The 18169-nt window shown below is 42.4% G+C and overlaps 1 protein-coding gene across 4 annotated transcripts in view; it reads left to right on the forward strand.

Annotated features, from left to right (window-relative positions):
- LOC148021703 (dynein axonemal assembly factor 10-like) overlaps positions 1 to 16553 on the forward strand; it is an 83993-nt gene extending 67440 nt beyond the window's left edge. Inside the window, exons 10-16 of one of the 4 annotated variants that reach the window (XM_087697203.1) lie at positions 14551 to 14589; positions 14683 to 14759; positions 15283 to 15360; positions 15458 to 15514; positions 15628 to 15780; positions 15888 to 15955; positions 16165 to 16553. In XM_087697203.1, the coding sequence (XP_087553329.1) occupies positions 14551 to 14589; positions 14683 to 14759; positions 15283 to 15360; positions 15458 to 15514; positions 15628 to 15780; positions 15888 to 15955; positions 16165 to 16252 (560 nt within the window). In that variant the 3' untranslated portion in view covers positions 16253 to 16553. The remainder of the gene's footprint in view (positions 1 to 14550; positions 14590 to 14682; positions 14760 to 15282; positions 15361 to 15457; positions 15515 to 15627; positions 15781 to 15887; positions 15956 to 16164) is intronic. The other 3 variants (XM_087697204.1, XM_087697205.1, XM_087697206.1) reach the window with 3 other exon arrangements.
- Positions 16554 to 18169: the final 1616 nt, after the last annotated feature.

The following is an 18169-nucleotide window of genomic DNA, read 5'->3' on the forward strand; positions in this document are numbered from 1 at the left end:
AGTTTCAATTGTGCATGAATTGTGTTAGAATCAAGGGGTTAAATTGGATGATGCTTTTGGTCATTGGGGAAAGCCCAATGAATTGGAATTTATATTGAGATCAGTCTACGTCTTAATGTACTATGGATTCAAGGCAATACAAGTTTTTAAAAATATCACAAGAGGCATTGGTTTTGGGCAATCGGGTGTGGGGCAATTTTCTATTGTTGTCTTCCTGTTGCCGAGAGAGAAAACATGCTGAAAACAATAATTTTCAGAAATAAAATATCACCTGAACAAGGTGGCAATCAGCAATATGCTGGAATCAGAGATTAATGGCTGAGATGCTCCAATAATGTAGACAGCAACAGAATTTGAGATATGATTTTTGAGCATGTCAAGGCCAAAGAAAGTGAATTAAGACAAAAGCTCTAAGTTTGGAGCTCTTGGAGGTGAAATTGGGAAAAAGTCATAAATTTTACATGAAAATTGAAGAGAGTGAATAAATTGGATAAAACTATTACCTAATTAGTGTCAAATGCCGTGCCTTGGCTGAAATAAGCTTCAGTTTTGATGAAATTTTGTGAATTTCAGAAAATTCCCAAAGTTTCAAAACAAATCTGGGTGAAATTGAGCTTGAATGGTGGAAAGCCTCGATTTCATTGAGAAATTGAAGAGGAATTCCAAGAGCTTTTGTGAAATTTTTATGTAAATTATACTGAATGTCACAGTTATTGATGAATTGAGTCTTGATTTCTATGAAGAACACCAAATTTTAGAAAAGTCCCAAATAGGCAGAGAAATTGGAGTGAAATTTGGCCAATTCAATGAAAAGCCCCAAATTTGATGAAGATCGAGCATCAAATTCCTTCAATTTTAGTATCAACATTTGTGAATTTGATGGAAACATCAAAGTTTCTTTGAAATTTGCACACAAATTGGTTGAGATTCGAGAAAGGCCCCAAAATTGTGCTTGAGAGAAGGGTTGGATGTGAACATGGGGATTGCTAGTGTTTGAGGGATAATAGAATAAAAATGATTGTTCAAATGAAATTTGAACCTTTTGTGTGTCGGGCCTAAGGCAACAGCAGGTATAGGCGATCAGTATGATAGGCTGTGGGCACATCAAGCATGTCAGCCAGTAGGTTTGTGGCGAGAGGAAGTTGAACAACTTGGCGACTAGCAGGTGAGCAGTGCTTAAGGCAGCAATTGGTGCATTTGTTGGTTATGTGGACTGGCTTGAAGACATTCATGCATGGCAACGTGTCCGTTGCTCGAAAGCCCAATGATTAGATTAGTAGACGTGACGAGGGCAGCTCCAGGGCTGGCCAAAGGTCTACACATGCTACGTGAAGCAATCACCAAGTCCCAGATAGGTGCAGGTCAGCGACCTCCAAGAGGGGGCATGCAATGTTGGTTTGTGACTTAGTAGAGAGAAGGCTGTGATTTGAAACACTAAAATAGGAGAGTGGTGGAAAACGAATTGCAAGTGGCATGCTAGTTGAGGAACTTGGTGCACTAGTCAAGGCAGGTTGCAGAATATAGGTGCACAGGGTGAAGATATTGGTGGCAGCTCTAGCAGTGGGTGGGCGGAGGTAGCAGGTCTAGGCGCACAATCACCAATGATGAAAATAGAGCTGGCACGCAAGCAATGGCTTGTAGGCAGCCAGTCAAGGGGGAGGAGCTCAATGGCATTGGCTGGTGGCAAATGGTTGTGAGCGATGGCAATGGCGATGAAGGTAAGTCACTCTAATACCACTATTCCAGGTGTGGAATAATGTATGACACCCATCATAGGAAAGCTTTGGTTGCATAGACAACATTATTTGGTTGAACGCCATGAGTCATCGTTTCTTTGCACTACCAATAGTGGAGAATAGTATGGAGTTGAGCTGGGCTGCATCAATCCCTTTTCTAACAGCTCATTAACTTGCTTTATAATCTCCTTTGGCTGGGTCACACTCACACTATATGGTGGCTTATTTGGAGGGTTGCTACTAGGAAAAAAATCTATTGCATGATCCTTGGGAGTGTCAAGCAGGTAATTGCTCTGGTAATGATTGTCAGAAGCAATCAACATACTCTTTTAGAAATGCGATGCAATCTTTGTCTAATAGATTATCCCCATTTTCATTATCTTCTTTGACTTTCTCAAACACTAAGCTAGTTGAAAGGTGATTTTTCATTACTTTGGAAATAGCAGAAGTGAATACAATGGGAACATATTTCCCTTTAAGCTCTACATTAAAGTATGTACTTTGCCCCTCTGTTGGAGAGCAACTACTTTGTCATGGGTGATAATTATTGCATGTACATGATGGCACCCAAGGCATACAAAGTCATGGGTCTTCATTCATTGTGCTGTGTGATGCATGTGGTAGGGGCTTTTTTAATGCAAGATGGGTGTGTAACTGCCCATGGAACTCATGTTCTCCATGGCTCAAAGAAGAAATTGTATGTTTGCGAGAAAGAATTGCTTGCTATACTTCATGTATTGTCAACATGGAAACACTATCTTCTTGGGGTTGATTTCACAGTGTAGATTGATCATTGGGCCTTAACGCTATTTTCTTACGCAAACTAAGTTATGTTATATGAGAAACATATGCGATGGGAAAATTTCCCCTCTGTTTTTCATTTTCAAATTGTGCATATAGATGGTAAGAAAAATGCAGTGGTTGATGCATCATCTAGAAAGCCTTAGATTTCAGTAGTTACCATGGCTTATCACAATGAGTTGAATGCCATGAAATAACAATTATGTTATTTTAGACTTTGGAAATGTGTATGGTCATTTTTTAAGGTAATAGGGTGTAGACTTGCTATACTTCATGTATTGTCAACATGGAAACACTATCTTTTTGGGGTGGATTTCACAGTGTAGATTGATCATTGGGCCTTAACGCTATTTTCTTACACAAACTAAGTTATGTTATATGAGAAACATATGTGATGGGGAAATTTCCCCTCTGTTTTTCATTTTCAAATTGTGCATATAGATGGTAAGAAAAATGCAGTGGTTGATGCATAATCTAGAAAGCCTTAGATTTCAGTAGTTACCATGGCTTATCACAACAAGTTGAATGTCATGAAATAACAATTATGTTATTTTAGACTTTGGGAATGTGTATGGTCATCTTTTTAGGTAATAGGGTGTAGACTTGCTATACTTCATGTATTGTCAACATGGAAACACTATCTTCTTGGGGTGGATTTCACAGTGTAGATTGATCATTGGGCCTTAACGCTATTTTCTTACACAAACTAAGTTATGTTATATGAGAAACATATGTGATGGGGAAATTTCCCCTCTGTTTTTCATTTTCAAATTGTGCATATAGATGGTAAGAAACATGCAGTGGTTGATGCATTATCTAGAAAGCCTTAGATTTCAGTAGTTACCATGGCTTATCACAATGAGTGGAATTTAATGAAATAACAATTATGTTATTTTAGACTTTGGAAATGTGTATGGTCATCTTTTTAGGTAATAGGGTGTTGAAACCGGCCCCTTCACTGGGAAGGGCGGTAGTGTACAACCAAAAGACACCCTGTTGGCCCCTAAGTTAGGCCCCCCTTGCGGTATTTCTTTATTTTTAAAAAGAGGAAAATTACAATGAGCTGTCTTTCTCGTGTTCAGAGTGAAATTTGGCAGCATATCAGTACAATTACTGACCCAAAGCAAGTCAACCAAGAGGGGAAACTCTGCCCAAGTCTGAATCTTCTGGTTGGAGTGCAGAATTGACCATTTCAGTCTGCTGCAATTACTGGTTCAGACCTGTTTTGAGACCTGTTTACAGCTCATATTGTTCCCTGCACTGTCCTGCATCATCTGGGCCAAGTGCCCCTTGATTCTGACATCAATTAGGCTCTGAAATGACCTCTGAACAGTCCAGAATCAGAACTGATTTAATGCTGTTTCAGACACTTGCTTGGTGAGGTTACCACCCCTACCTGTTCCTGCTTGTGGGCAACAAACAACTGCTCCTGTTCCTGGAGAAAAGAGGCTCTTGCCTCATGCAAAAACAACATATTCCACACAGTTGTACCGAATCAGAAGAAAGGTCCTTGATTCTGCAGCATAACCATACTGTCAGGGAGAGAAAGAGAAAGTAGGGAGGAGGCTCAGCCCTCTGTGCATCATAGACCAGGTAGACCAGCTCTCAAGAGCTCTCCATCTGTAGCAATCCCTCTCAAATGAGCCCCTTTCAGCCCCTCATGCATTGAAACTCGTTTTTTGTGCTGCCCTCTCTCTCTCTCTCTCTCTTTTGGGAATTTATGCCCGATTTGTGACACATGGCATACATGTAACAATTTTCTTGTTTAAATCTTTCGGTCTAAAATTCTCCATAATCGGTGTAAAATTTGACCTTGGCACAGACCAGAGAATTAATCCTCGTGCAAAAACGAAGATAATGACGCGAACAGATTCTGGGGTCCAAAAATAGTAACTCCCTAAATTTTAGGAGGTGCTTCCATTGCATCCCACTAGTCTTCTGACCATCTTTGCAGACTATGGCTACATCCAAATTTACAATGTAGCTCAACTGAAAGTGAATTTCCACTGATGACCCCACATGGACTAATCTTTTGGAGATTTGCCCATCTTCACTTTGAACTAGTCTCTTCCAGGCTAGTTCTTCAACATGCTTGTCCATATACACTTTCACAAGTCTCTTCCAGACTTGTCAATCTACAATGCCATCAGTCTCTTCCAGACTTATACTGGACCTTAACTGTCTAGTTTTGACTCACTAGACATTCCTGTCTGTTTCACATACTGGCCATGCAACTTAGACGTTTAGATTTCAAGAGGGATCCTTCCAAAAAGAAAAAACCAAATAAAATATATAATAAAGAAATCAACAAAAAGGTAATAGTTGTCATAGTCTTGTGACAGGTGTAGACTTGCTATACTTCATGTATTGTCAACATGGAAACACTATCTTCTTGGGGTGGATTTCACAGTGTAGATTGATCATTGGGCCTTAACGCTATTTTCTTATGCAAACTAAGTTATGTTATATGAGAAACATATGGAATGGGCAAATGTCCCCTCTGTTTTTCATTTTCAAATTGTGCATATAGATGGTAAGAAAAATGCAGTGGTTGATGCATTATCTAGAAAGCCTTAGATTTCATTAGTTACCATGGCTTATCACAATGAGTTGAATGTCATGAAAGAACAATTACGTTATTTTAGCCTTTGGAAATGTGTATGGTCATCTTTTTAGGTAATAGGGTGTAGACTATTTGGTAATCCTAAGTAAGAGGGTGAGGACTATTTCTAAAAGGGTAGCTGTATGCTATTATATTGTAAGATCAGCTATTGTTAAATCCAATGGAAGGACTAGACTACAAGGAGTTTTTCAATGGTCAGGCTTTCTCTTCACCTAGTGCTTGCCATTCTACTTTCTTTGTGTGTGTGTGTATTTGGGGGGGGGGGGGGTTTGAGAGAGAGAGAGAGAGAGAGAGAGAGAGAGAGAGAGAGAGAGAGAGAGAGAGAGCAATGGCTCCTGCCCTGCATGCTGCTTGACCTAGCCCTTTTTCTGTGCACCTGCTGCTAACCCTTCACCTTCTGTCTTGTGCGCTAACTGACTCCATGTTGTCCCTGCGTGCCTGCTGTTATCTCACTATGTTCAAGGACATATTGATGGAATCAAGGGTTCCTGCATTGGCAGTTAGACATTATCCAGTATGCTGATCTTCTCCCTCGGGAGGATTTAGTACCTTGGCATACAACAATCTTCCCTATTCAATTGTTGCGGTGACTTTGTATCTTTTTCTGCATGATGGCCTAGAGCCATCTTGCATCTTGTAATCTTGTATATTTTTGTAATTAATACAAATACCTATTACGAGAGAGAGAGAGAGAGAGAGAGAGAGAGAGAGAGAGAGAGAGAGAGAGAGAGAGAGAGAGAGAGAGAGAGAGAGAGAGAGAGAGAGAGAGAGAGAGAGAGAGAGAGAGAGAGAGAGAGAGAGAGAGAGAGAGAGAGAGAGAGAGAGAGAGAGAGAGAGAGAGAGAGAGAGAGAGAGAGAGAGAGAGAGAGAGAGAGAGAGAGAGAGAGAGAGAGAGTGTGTGTGTGCATATTCGCCAGTGGCTGCACCATCTATTGCAAGGGGAGTCGGTTGAGGAGATTTTCCTTGGACCTCGCGGGTTTTATGAGGTCCTGCTGAAATCGGAAACGCATCGCGCTGAGCTCCTGTCCAAGTTGCCGCTATTCTTTGATCGCCGCCTGGTTCATGTTGTGCCATGGTGCCCCATGGCCGACTTCCAGCGTCTGCTTCAACGCGAATGCCCGGTGTGGGTAGAGGTGGAAAACTGCCCGGCGGTCTATTGGCCTACGTTGAAGGATGCGATGGCAGTTGTGGGAACAGTGCTGGTTCCCCCAAGCCTCAGGGCGATGAACCGCAACCGTTTATGCATGCTATGGGACACGACCAGGAAAAGGCCCGCGTGGCTTCGCCTCAATTGTTCGGGCATGCATCCTTTGTATTTTCGCTTAAAATGGGGCAACTTTGCGGGCCACTGCTTTTCATGTGGAAAATTGGGGCATTTCATGGCTGAATGCCCTGAAAAGCACTCGTCTTCGGATGATGCGCAGGTTGTGCTGCCCAAGGACGACATGGTGCTTGATGCCACGCCCCAGGAAGCCCTGCAGTCTCCTCATGTCATGGACAAAGGCAAACAACAGGTCCGAAGTGTGGATTCCCGTCGTACTGACTGGATTGAGGCACGTCCTCAAAAAGGTAAAAAGTTGGATACAGGCTTGGCGGATCCTGGGCCTCCCGCTTCCCAGGATTCCGTGCGCACGTATACGCGCCGGAAAGAAATGGCCACTTCACAGCAGGCTCCGCGTCCTAGGGCCCCGTCGGGCCCCCGCAATCAGTCTCCAAGGAGAGCCTATACCGACGGCCCCAGAGGCCCACCTGCCAAGCTGGCGTTCGACGCCAAAGGAAATGTTATTACACCCTGGGATCGGCGTTATCCCCGCCCCTCTCCCAAGGCAGTGGATTGCCCTTCTACCTCCAACGCAGGTCGCCAGAATTCTTTTGCAGTATTGGCTGATTTTCTGGATGAGGGTGTCCTGGATGCTCTCGCGGAAAAGGTGAAATCGAGGCAGCAGGTGCCTCGTTCCTGATTTCCGTCTTTGAGGATACATGAAGATAGCCACGTGGAATGTGCGAGGCATTTGCTCTCGCCATAAGCAACATGCCATGTGGACCGTCTTGCACGAGAACCAGTGGGATGTATTGTGTGCAGTTGAGCACAAAAGTCACGGTGAAGCAGGAAAAGTGATGGATTGTCATGGATTCCGCTTGTTTTATGCAGGGACCCATGCTACGCACTATTCGGGCGTACTGATGATTGTCCATGAGAAATATCAGCCTGTCCTTGTTAAAAATGATGTGCAGGGCCGCTTTCTGGTGATCGAAGTCTTATTTGAAGGCGAGATTTTATGGCTGTTGGGCCTCTATGCTCCGAATGATCCCGCATCCCGGCGGGATCTTTGGTCCACTTTGCAGGGCTCCATGTCACTCGGCCGAAGGGGATTCTTGATGGGAGATTTCAATATGTGTGTCGACTCTTCTCAGTCCACTTCAGGGCATTCGGTAATGGATACGCCGGAAAGCCGGGTGTGGAGTTCTTTTGCTTTGCACGTGCTCAAGCAAGATCTTTGGTCGTGGCTTCACCCTTCTTTTTCAGGATTTACTTTTCATTCCGCACAATATGCAACTACCTGGTCGCGGCTGGACAGAATGTATATCATGCAGGGCGATGACTTTCTTCCCGACATGCTGGAAATGAAGGTCTTGCGGCAATATGCGTTGTCGGACCATTTCCCCCTCCAGCTTGAGATGCGGGCACACTCTATTGCACCTTTTGTGCAATTCCTGGATAGGCTCCCTTTACGCTTCAACTCCTCTTATCTGAAGCATTCAGTTTTCCAGGGCTATATGCAGCAGTTGATTGAGAGGTTCTTATTGGACTTCGCCTCTGAGGGCTGGCCTTCTTTTGCAAGGCTGCTCTCTAATGTGCAGCGGGTTGCTCGCCAGTATGGGATCCATCATGCCTCGCTTTGCCGCCGGCGTCGACATGCAGCAGAAGACTTACTGGCCTTGGTCCGTTCCTTGCTCCTGGATTCCCCTGATGATGATTTTCTGCTGTCTCTGGAGAGGCGGTTGGCCCATCTTATTCAAGTGTTTCAGTTGAAATCTTATCAACAGGCCAAGCTGCACAACTTGATGGACACAATGCAAGATAGCACCTGCCAGTCTCATAAGTTCTTTCGCGCCTTGCATGCATCTCCGCCCCGCGAAAATATGACCAGACTCCAGGATTCGGAAGGTCGCATGGTCACGGATCCGCAGACCATTGTCACTATGTGCAGAAACTATTTTATGGATCTTCTTGGTTCCTCTTCCTCGCCTTCTAGCCAGGTTACGCATGCCCGTGCGGTCTTCTATCATCTGGTCCGCCAGCAGGTTCCAGTTGATATGCAAGCCGCTTTGGAGACGGATATTTGCGAGGACGAGGTTATGGACGTTTTGTTGCACCTGCCGAATGATAAAAGCCCTGGTTGGGATGGTCTCACTAATGAATTCTTTCAGACCTCGGCCATGCAGTTGGCGAAGCCATTGGTGGCCATGTTTCAGCAGGTGTGGGAAACGGGGGTCATGCCCTCCTCATGGAAAGAAGGCCTTATCAAACTAATTCCAAAGGTCCCTTCGCCGTCAAAGTTGCAACACTGGCGACCAATCTCTTTGATGGGCTCCATGTATAAAATCTACTCCAAAGTGCTGGCGAATCGGCTCCACAAGCACCTTCCAGCTATTGTGCATCCTCTCCAATATGGTTTCATTAAGGGCCGCAACATTCTGCATAATATCTTAAATGTGCAAATGGCCATTGACTATGCGCGGCACTCCGGTCAGGAAGTGGTATTGATCCAATTGGACTTGGAAAAGGCATTTGATTATGTGGACTGGTCTTTCATTGCAGACCTCATGTCGGCCATGGGCTTTGGTACCCGAATGTCCCGATTGATCTACACCATCAGTGCTGAGGCTTCCTCCAGAGTTATGCTTAATGGTGGAGTTACAGAGCCATTTGTCCTTGCACGCTCGGTCCGACAGGGTTGTCCTTTGAGCCCCCTCTTCTTTGCCCTGGCGACTCACCCGGTCCTTTCAATGTTATCCTCCATGGCAGCCTCTGCCCAGCTGGCCGGTCTGTCTCTTCCGTTGGGTCAGCACTTTGTTAGCCAATCCTTGGCGGATGACACCTTTATGATTTTGCAGGCGGACAGGGACAACATTCGAAGGGCATTAGATGTTTGGATACTCTTTGGTCAGGCCTCTGGGCTTCGCATCAATGCCCTTAAGTCAGCCCTTCTCAGTTGTACGGAGCCTGATTTGCAGTCCTTAGGCTGGCAAGGCCAGGTGGTTTCCCGTGGCTCCATTGTCAGGCATCTTGGATACCCATTGGGGGTGGATGTACGGCCAAAAGCCCTGCTGGAGTGGATTTCACAAAAATTGGCAGCAAAGTTTATGTATTGGAAGTCGCAAGCGTGGCCATTCCATGTCCGCCTCAAAGTGGCCCAGACAATCATGCTTCCAATGCTAACGTATTTCCTGCCATTGTTGCCATGGACTCCTACTACTTTGAAGGCCCTCACTCATCCCATCCGTTTCATGCTATGGAAGAAGGACTCACTGCAGGCCGGCATTTCCTGGATTTCTTGGTCACACGCATGTATCCCTAAGCGCATGGGTGGCGGAGCGATTTTGGATGCACACTCTCATATGTTAGCTCTCCGTTGGTCCCTTTTTCGTGCCATGTGTGTGGATCACCACCCTTGGTCCATCATAGCCCGTTATTTTCTTGAGGACAGCGGGCTCCGCCATGGCAACACACGGCTTCGGGCCTCCTGGTGGCATGTCCTTAATGCTGACTCTCGTGTTTCCAGTCCCTCGTCCTCTTTGTTACTGCACTTGGTCGGCTCTTGGAAAGTGGTGCTCCAAAAGGCCCGCTGGCACCCAGTGGGGGACCGCTTGCAGACTAACTCCTTTCAGCTGGAATTGTTGGCAGTATCGAGACTCCTTTCATGGGAAGATAAACATCAACTCAGACCAAGATTTAATCGCATGGCCCGTTTAGGTGTGATGTCGGTTGCGGATGCTACCCTTGCTACTCGCAATGTCCTCGTCTCATTTCGGACTGCTCGGCGACTCTTTAAGATCCCGCGTGGATACCGTGATTTGTGGGAGCAGCTTTCGTCGAAGCTTCAGGGTCGGCAACCCTTTTCTGCCTTGACGGTGGATCGCCCTTGGCAGGACTGGGATCTTGCAGGCCGCCTGAGTCTGGAAAAGGCCTCCACTAATCAGGTGTATCATCTTCTTGTTCAAGATCACCAATGGCTGGGAGAGAAAGCTAACACTGTTTGGGGACTGCGGAAATCGCTGTCATGGTGGCACAAAACGCTGATGGAGGGCTGGCAAAATAAAACACCTTTCAAATGCAAGGTTTTTCTTTGGCGGGTAATGATTGGTGGTCTTCCTCTGGCCTCGGCCCTTGCCAAGCGTCGCATCTCGAATGGCAATTGTTTCTTCTGTACCACACCGGCGGAATCGGCCCGACATCGTTTTCTCTCTTGCCCGCTCGCCAAGAATATCTGGTCACTCTTGTCGCTCATTTGGTGCGCGGTGGTGGGATCCTCGCTAACTCCTTTCGATTGGGTTTTTGTGCGCCCGAAGTATTCCGCACCGCCACAGTTGCATGAGAAGATCTTATTTCACTTTTTCAGATATTGGGGATGCTGGCACATTTGGACCACGCGCAATGCTTTTCTCTTTGATTCGGCCTCTAATGTACCCCGACATATTGCCAGGCTTAAAGGGCTCTTGCATTGGCAGTTGGATATCATCCGACACTCCGACTTGCTCCCTCGAGAGGATTTGCATCCGTGGCATATGGCAATTGCCTCTGGGTCGTTGCCATGATTGGTGTAACTTTTTCAGTGCATTACTCCGGGGCTTCCCCACATGTTGGCCGAGGGCCCTCGTGTATCTTGTAATCAGAAAAAAGAGAGAGAGAGAGAAAGAGAAAACCTCTTCACATGATGGCTTTGTGTCATCATGTATCTTGTAATCCAGTAATCGTGTATTTTTTTCGTAATTAATATAATTACCTTTTACGAAAAAAAGAGAGAGAGAGTGTGTGTGTGTGTGTTGATAGATATTATCTTGGTGATCACCCAAGAATAGGTACTATAACATTGAAAAGACTTGCAATTCTTGTGACATCAAACCTTGAATTTTCAATGCAAACTAAGGCGAAGGGTGGCTACTTTTCAATGGTTTTCATTGTATCCTATCATGTAGGTTAACTAGCAATGCGTTACCTTTAGATATAAAAGTGATGTATATATAAACATTCCTCTCCTTGGGGGTGGTTAAATTCCGTGCTAGAAAACCATATAGACAGACAGAGGCCCTACAATAATAAGTGGATTTTCAAAATTAGGGGTATTAAAATTACCTCAAGAATCCATATAAAGGGTGGCCAGAGGCATGAGCATTATGTGCTTCGAGAGGGATTTTTTCTGATGCATGGGCAGTTATGTGTCACAAAGCAATTGAGGCCTAAAGTGATGATTGAAAGTCATGCTCCTCCATATGCAAGACATATATGCATTGATGCTACAATCAAGACAATGGAGCATTTATTTTATTGGCTTTACATGCATGGTTTATGCTCAACTTATGCTTTTCTATGCTTAATGATGAAAATAGTGTTGCTTTATGGTTAATGGATGCATCCCATGTGATTTTGATAGTGGTTATGACCCATTTAAGTGAAGCATGACTTAGTTTTACTGCCGATATTGTTTGATTATGATGCCTTGCTTAACTATGAGCAGCTGATATTGTTTGACTGTGATACCTTATGCATTTCCAGCTGAATATTTTGCTTTTGTCACACGTAGTGTAATCAGGGACGATTGCAAGGTTTTAAGGGGGAGATTTGTCATGGGGACCTAAATTTTTATTGCTTTGCTTTGGCATAATTAAGTTGTGCATATGTGAAGTGCCAGTTAATTTTTCTATGGTGACAGTCCATGGGTAATGGGCAATAGTGACAAAACTTGTGAAAAGCTATGCTAGACATGTACTTGTGGGTGCTTGGTAATAGTTTGGTTCTAGAGTGCATTAAATGGGCCTTGGAAAATGACTTGTGGTGTTATTTGGGCTAGCCAAAATTAAAACATTTAATGCTAGACTAAGGTGAATTAAAGTTAGAATAACTTAAAAGCTCAAAGGGCTCAGCACATTAAATGTGGGTGGTTAGAGGCCAGTTAATGGGCAGGGACAAGAATGATTAATTTCCATCTATTAATTAATTACTAGAAATCAAGTCTAGACACCAAGTCTTGCATCAGAAGCTGTGCCACTTGTTAGATGGAGAGAGCACCTGCCATGCAAGACTTGGAGACTCTGTTTGGGGGACTGGCTAAGCCTCTGGAGGTGCAATCTGGGGGCTCTGCACTGAGGGAAGATTTTGTATTGATCCGCATGAAAGTATTCTAGATATAATTTGTGCCCGTATTGTGTCAGAATCAAGGGGCAGGTTGGATTGTGATTCTGTTGGTCATTGGTGAAAGCCCAATGTATTGGAATTTGTAGAGATATCACTCTACATCTTAGTGTACCACAAACTCAAGGCAATACAAGTTAAAGAAACACTGCAAGGGGTGCCAGTTTTTGGGCCAATCGAATGTGGCCTGTCCAAGATTTTTGTGATAAAAGTTTATTTCAGATTTGTGAATTGATTTGCTTGCTATAATTAGTGTTAAATCAGGCTATCTACCATCCTGTCTGAGAAGGCAGGCTAGTTTCATGAATCCATCCATGCCACAAGTGCATCCATGGGGATTTGTCACGATTACGACTCTCTCAAAGCTGCTCTCGCATCTCTGATGCCACTCTCAGCTCACCTCATACTGGGTCCTAGAGACGTGGAGGTTTGAGGTGCCTATTGTGTCATATTCTCATATTCATTCATCGTTCATCCGAGGATTCTATAGATCGTGTTCCATTGTTGTCATGCTTTTTTTGTTTCTCATTCTATGCCTTAGCATTTCGTCACACATTCATATTACTGCTCTAGTATATTGATCTGAGGATCATTTTTGCCTTTGGATTGTCTTATCATGTTTGAGTTATGCATTTAGGAGACCAAGTAGTCTTACAATTGCTATCAAACCAACACTCATAATTTGATATCAATTGTATATCCTTTTTAGTTGGGAGCCGTACATCATTCCTTGACTTCTTAAAGATTTTATGATGCTTATTCTATCATTTCTCTTGCTTTGACTTTAAGTTTTGCTCTTATAGAAATTACAGGCAAGCATTTGCTCGTTTTCTATACCAGGCTTGTATCATCTAAGCGGTCACCTTTTGTTGCACCTTATTATACATATACAGGCAACTGGTAACACCACCATCCAATGCAAAAGCTTGTGATCAGTTGGAAATCAGCTCAAATGCCATCTTATTTACAAGAATTAAAGCTGTCATAATTTTATGCATGTTGATGCAGGCTTTGTCACTTTCTCCGATTATTTCAATGACTTCCATGATGTGTGTTCAAGATCCTGTAGGCTTAATCAAGGTCAAAGCATTTGGTTATATGGCTAAGGTAATATCATATATCTAGCCTAATAATCCATCAGCTGTGTCGTCTGTAGCTGTAGAGTATATGGCTGCACATGTGGCTTCCCAACAAGTTGCATGGTTGCCAATTCATAGTGAAGGTGAGTGTTGCTCCTTTCAAAGATCAGAGTTGTTTGATCATGGGTGCAAACCCCATGTTCTTGCTTTCAACAAGCATGTAGAGGTCCAATATCAACATGTTCATGAGCAGATCTTGGATTGTGAGCTGGAGCATTCACAATATCCTACAAGTGTAAGGCCACATGCAGGGCTTCTATAATGCAAGGGCTGTCTAATGAAGTAGGCATGGAGTAAGCATAGATGGTGGAAAAGGGGTTGATGTTGCAATATACTGCATGTATCATGAAGTGGGCCTGCATGATTGGGACTGGACTACATGCTGCTATTTGCTGATGCTGTTATATTGTTCATGTTTCGTCAACTCCAACTATCCTTCTCTTTTAATTTATTTTACATCTTGGCGCTCTTTGGGTTTGGATTCAGCTTGTAGGTTGTTTCTGTAAATTTTAAACACTTGTATCTCTGTCAGGCTCCTTTCTCATGATCTATTTTGTTAACTTTGGGCCTGCATGTTTTATAATCTGTCCTAAGATGAGATCTCCAGTTTGCCAATTTTTAAATATATAGCAAGCAGAAGACTTCGTGCAATGTTGATTCTTAACCTTGCAACAGTATGGAAGTGACTAATGCAATGGACCTTTGTAAGTCCAATCAATCATAATTTTGAATCTTTCAGTAGCTGCCTTTCTGTTCTTTATGAAGTATGATGACCTTAGGGCTGATCATGTGCTCTTCTGGTACCGCATCATTAATCTAATGACTCTGAACTTTCAGGGAACTCTTACAATGATGAAGAGCGGTGTATTTTGGCAGGTTAGTCCTTTGGATTTTTGAGCTGAAATTATATTGTCTATTCCGAAGGTTTCAGACCCACCTAGGATGATAAGCATGTGTCTTTTCTGACAGGTTATGATAATGGTGATATAAAACTGTTTGATTTGAAGATGTGCAAAGTTAGATGGGAAACCAGCACAGATAATGGGGTAAATCATTTGAATGGCCTATGACTTATTTTTGTTTCTGGGAACGTCCTTAGCTTTCTCTAAAACAATGAAGAAAAGAGAGGAGAGGTGAGACATTTTCAAAGTTCTGCATGATTTATCCTTTCATTGGGTTCTGATTGGCTGATTTGTACAGTGTGATCACTTTATAAGTCTGTTTATTACTTTCCTGTTCTTTTGTCATCTGCATTTCCTGTTCTGATTCAGCAAAGAAAAGCCATTGCATTGTTTTATCTTTAAAGTATTGCACATCTTTGGTACATTGTCATACAATCTATGAGTTCATCACGAGTGGATTTTACTGGCATCTTTCTTATGCTTGGGGTCCTTATAGGCCTTTCAAGCTTTGTGAAATTAGCTAGACCACCTTAGAAGGAACCATACTCTTTTCTTTAGTTTCTGGAAGTCTGATTTTCCATGCCCGAACACTATCAGTAAGTAGATCTAGATAAAGGCATTGCTATGGATCAGTTCACATAGAGATAGAAGAAACTTCATTTTGCAGGTATGCAGTGTCCAGTTTGATCGTAAAGACATAAAAATGAACAAATGTGTTGCAACCACGTTGGAATCAAAATTTCATGTAAGTCAGTTTGCACGAAGACTACGAAAACTTGAACGGCAACCCATGAATCACATTTCCTGAGACAAGCCTTTTTATGTTTTTGGGTGGTGAACAGGTGTTTGACCTCCGAACGCAACATCCAGAAAAAGGGTTTGCTTGCCTGACAGAGAAGGCGAGTATTGTTACGGCTTTTTAAAAGTCTATCCTTGTCTTTGAAAAGTTCTCTCAGCTTGTGATTTATGGAATGCTAAGTGTTGTGTTAGTATGGATGGGTTCATGTTTTAGATGTCACATGGTTCAACCATATGGGGTGTACGGCATCTTCCTCAGAATCGGGAAGTCTTTGCAGTGCTTGGCGGGGATGGTTCTCTATCACTTCACAAATATCACTATCCTGAGCAACGCTCTTTAAAAGACATGGAGGGGAAATCTTATGGGGTACGTTTTCATGTAGTCTAATTTATTGTTTAACTGGATGAAGGGCTTATAATTCAATTGAATAATAGCAATGCTATGATGACCAATTCTCTCTCTGGTATCTTCAGATTGTGGGCAAAGTCAGTCTTGTATCATCATCCATGATGTCAACACAGCCCATAAACTGTTTTGACTGGTAATCATGTCTCTCATATGATTCCAGACGTCTAATGCTGCTTATCAATTAAGTTTGTACTTCCAGGGTGACTGAATTAAAGCTACAAAACCATTGCATTGGCAATAGACTAAAGTTAATTGTAATGTTTTTTGGAGACACTGATTCTCACTCGTGACACTAAGTTTGCTGGGTTTGAACTCATTCAAGTTTGTATTTTGTTGTGTCAGGAGCCCGGATAAGGAAGGGCTTGCAGTGATGGGATCTTTTGACCAATGTGTTCGGGTTGTCATTGTCACAAAGCTTAATAAACTATAGCTTTGTCACTGTGAATCTGAATCTGAACTATGTTCTCTGATCTGTATAACTTTATATTCTCATTTTTCCCATTCAGCAATCAGTGTCCGGAATCTCTTTTCAGGAACTGCTGGTAATACATAATGGTATGTATAGAGAGAGAGAGAGAGAGAGAGAGAGAGAGAGGGAGAGAGAGGGAGAGGCTTTATCTTTGGAAATAGACATGTGGAAAGTTAACGGGAGTTTTCATATATACGTGATGTGATTTTAGGATTTTGAAAAATATGCATATGCATATGGGAAATCTCAAATAAAAACTATATCTTAGGTAAGGGCATTGGACAAATGTTAAAGTAGTGTTTCATATGCTTTTGGATGTTGTCTTTTATTCCATGTTTTATGATTCTCATTGAAGGATTGATTGTGTGGAGCATGGTTATTTAAGTGTTTTTTTTTTTCAATTTTACAATCCCCAAATATTCTATTATTCAAATCTTAAATGAGATTGATTGCTGCCTTGAGACGGAGGTTTTGTTCAATAAAATGAGGCTTATCAATATCATATTGGAATTAAAAGTGCATGATTTTCGATAAAGAACTACTCTCTAACTTTGGCCTTGCTAAAGATGCCTAGGTAGATTGTTCAACATATGTAAGTTTTGGAACAACAATATACACTCGTGAAGGTTTTGCTCAATAAAATGACATGCCTTATCGACATCATGTTGGGATGAAAAGTGCACGATTTTCAATAAAGAGTTACTAGTTTTAAATAAGTTTGGCCTTGTAAAAGATGCTTGGATAGGTTACAACATATTTGAATTTTGGAACAATGTGTAGGTGTTAATAAAGTGTGATGCCTTATCAATAGCATAGTGAAATGAAACGTGCATGACTTTAGATAAATAACTATTCACCTTGAATTATTTTGGCCGTGTAAAAGATGCTCAACTAGATTGTTGAATGTAGGTATTGATCAACCATGTAAACATGTGTAGGTTTGGCTTAATTAAATGAAGTGCCTTATCAACATTATATTGTATGGCCATTTAAGTTTTGGAACAATGATAGATGCGTGTGTTTGTGTTGTGGGTTGGCATACGACAAGATGTCACTATTTGGACAAATCACATTATAATACTAGTAATTAGCTTGTATTATCAAAATATTATGTCCACTCTATTGGTGGAAGCTTGGCGTTGGAATCTAATCATGACTCAAGTTTCCCAACTTTAGTTGTATCATGGAAAACCATCTTGAGTTTTAGGATAATCCAAAGCAATGCCCTTTTGTTCCTTGTAGCTTTTCACATTTATCTTGTTAAGCAATGTGTAAATCACTAAGCTCATTAGTACTAACCATAGGAAGTGGGGGGGGGGGGGGGGGTTTCTAGCCTTTGAATTGTGATCTAGTTGTCTTTAGAAGTTGATTAAGAATTGTGGAATGATGCCTTGTTTATTTTGCTTAAGGGAATCTTTCTTCCTAGTTTAGTGGTATGTCCAAAAGAAATTATATAATCATATTTGTTTACAAAAGTATTCTTGTCCATTCATGATGTTGGTAACCAAGGTAGGGTTTATGTGTTATCTTTTGTTTTGGGTCATTGTTATCCTTTGAAGAACAATAGAGCAATCTATGAAGGTTGAGTGATCCAAATCCTCTCGTGAGTTTTTAGCATCTCATTGTGAAAGTAGAGACTCTTTAATATTCCTAATCATTGTAAACTAGATGTCTCCTTTTGGAGAGACCAATCTAGGGGTAAGCCATGTTTGTATGTGGCCTTTACTTTCAAGGTACCCCATCCATTATGTCTAATTTGGTCTCGAGTCACATCTGATGGCAAGTTGCTAGAACATATTTTATCAAGCTACTTAAAGAATGTTGCCTTGGAGGCTCTTAAGAGTAATGCGTATGGTTGGATGGCCTTGATTGTGTCTT

Source organism: Lygodium microphyllum, chromosome 17 (assembly GCF_053477565.2).
Source record: "Lygodium microphyllum isolate KBCC chromosome 17, Lygodium_microphyllum_v1.1.10, whole genome shotgun sequence".
Lineage (NCBI taxonomy): Eukaryota > Viridiplantae > Streptophyta > Polypodiopsida > Schizaeales > Lygodiaceae > Lygodium > Lygodium microphyllum.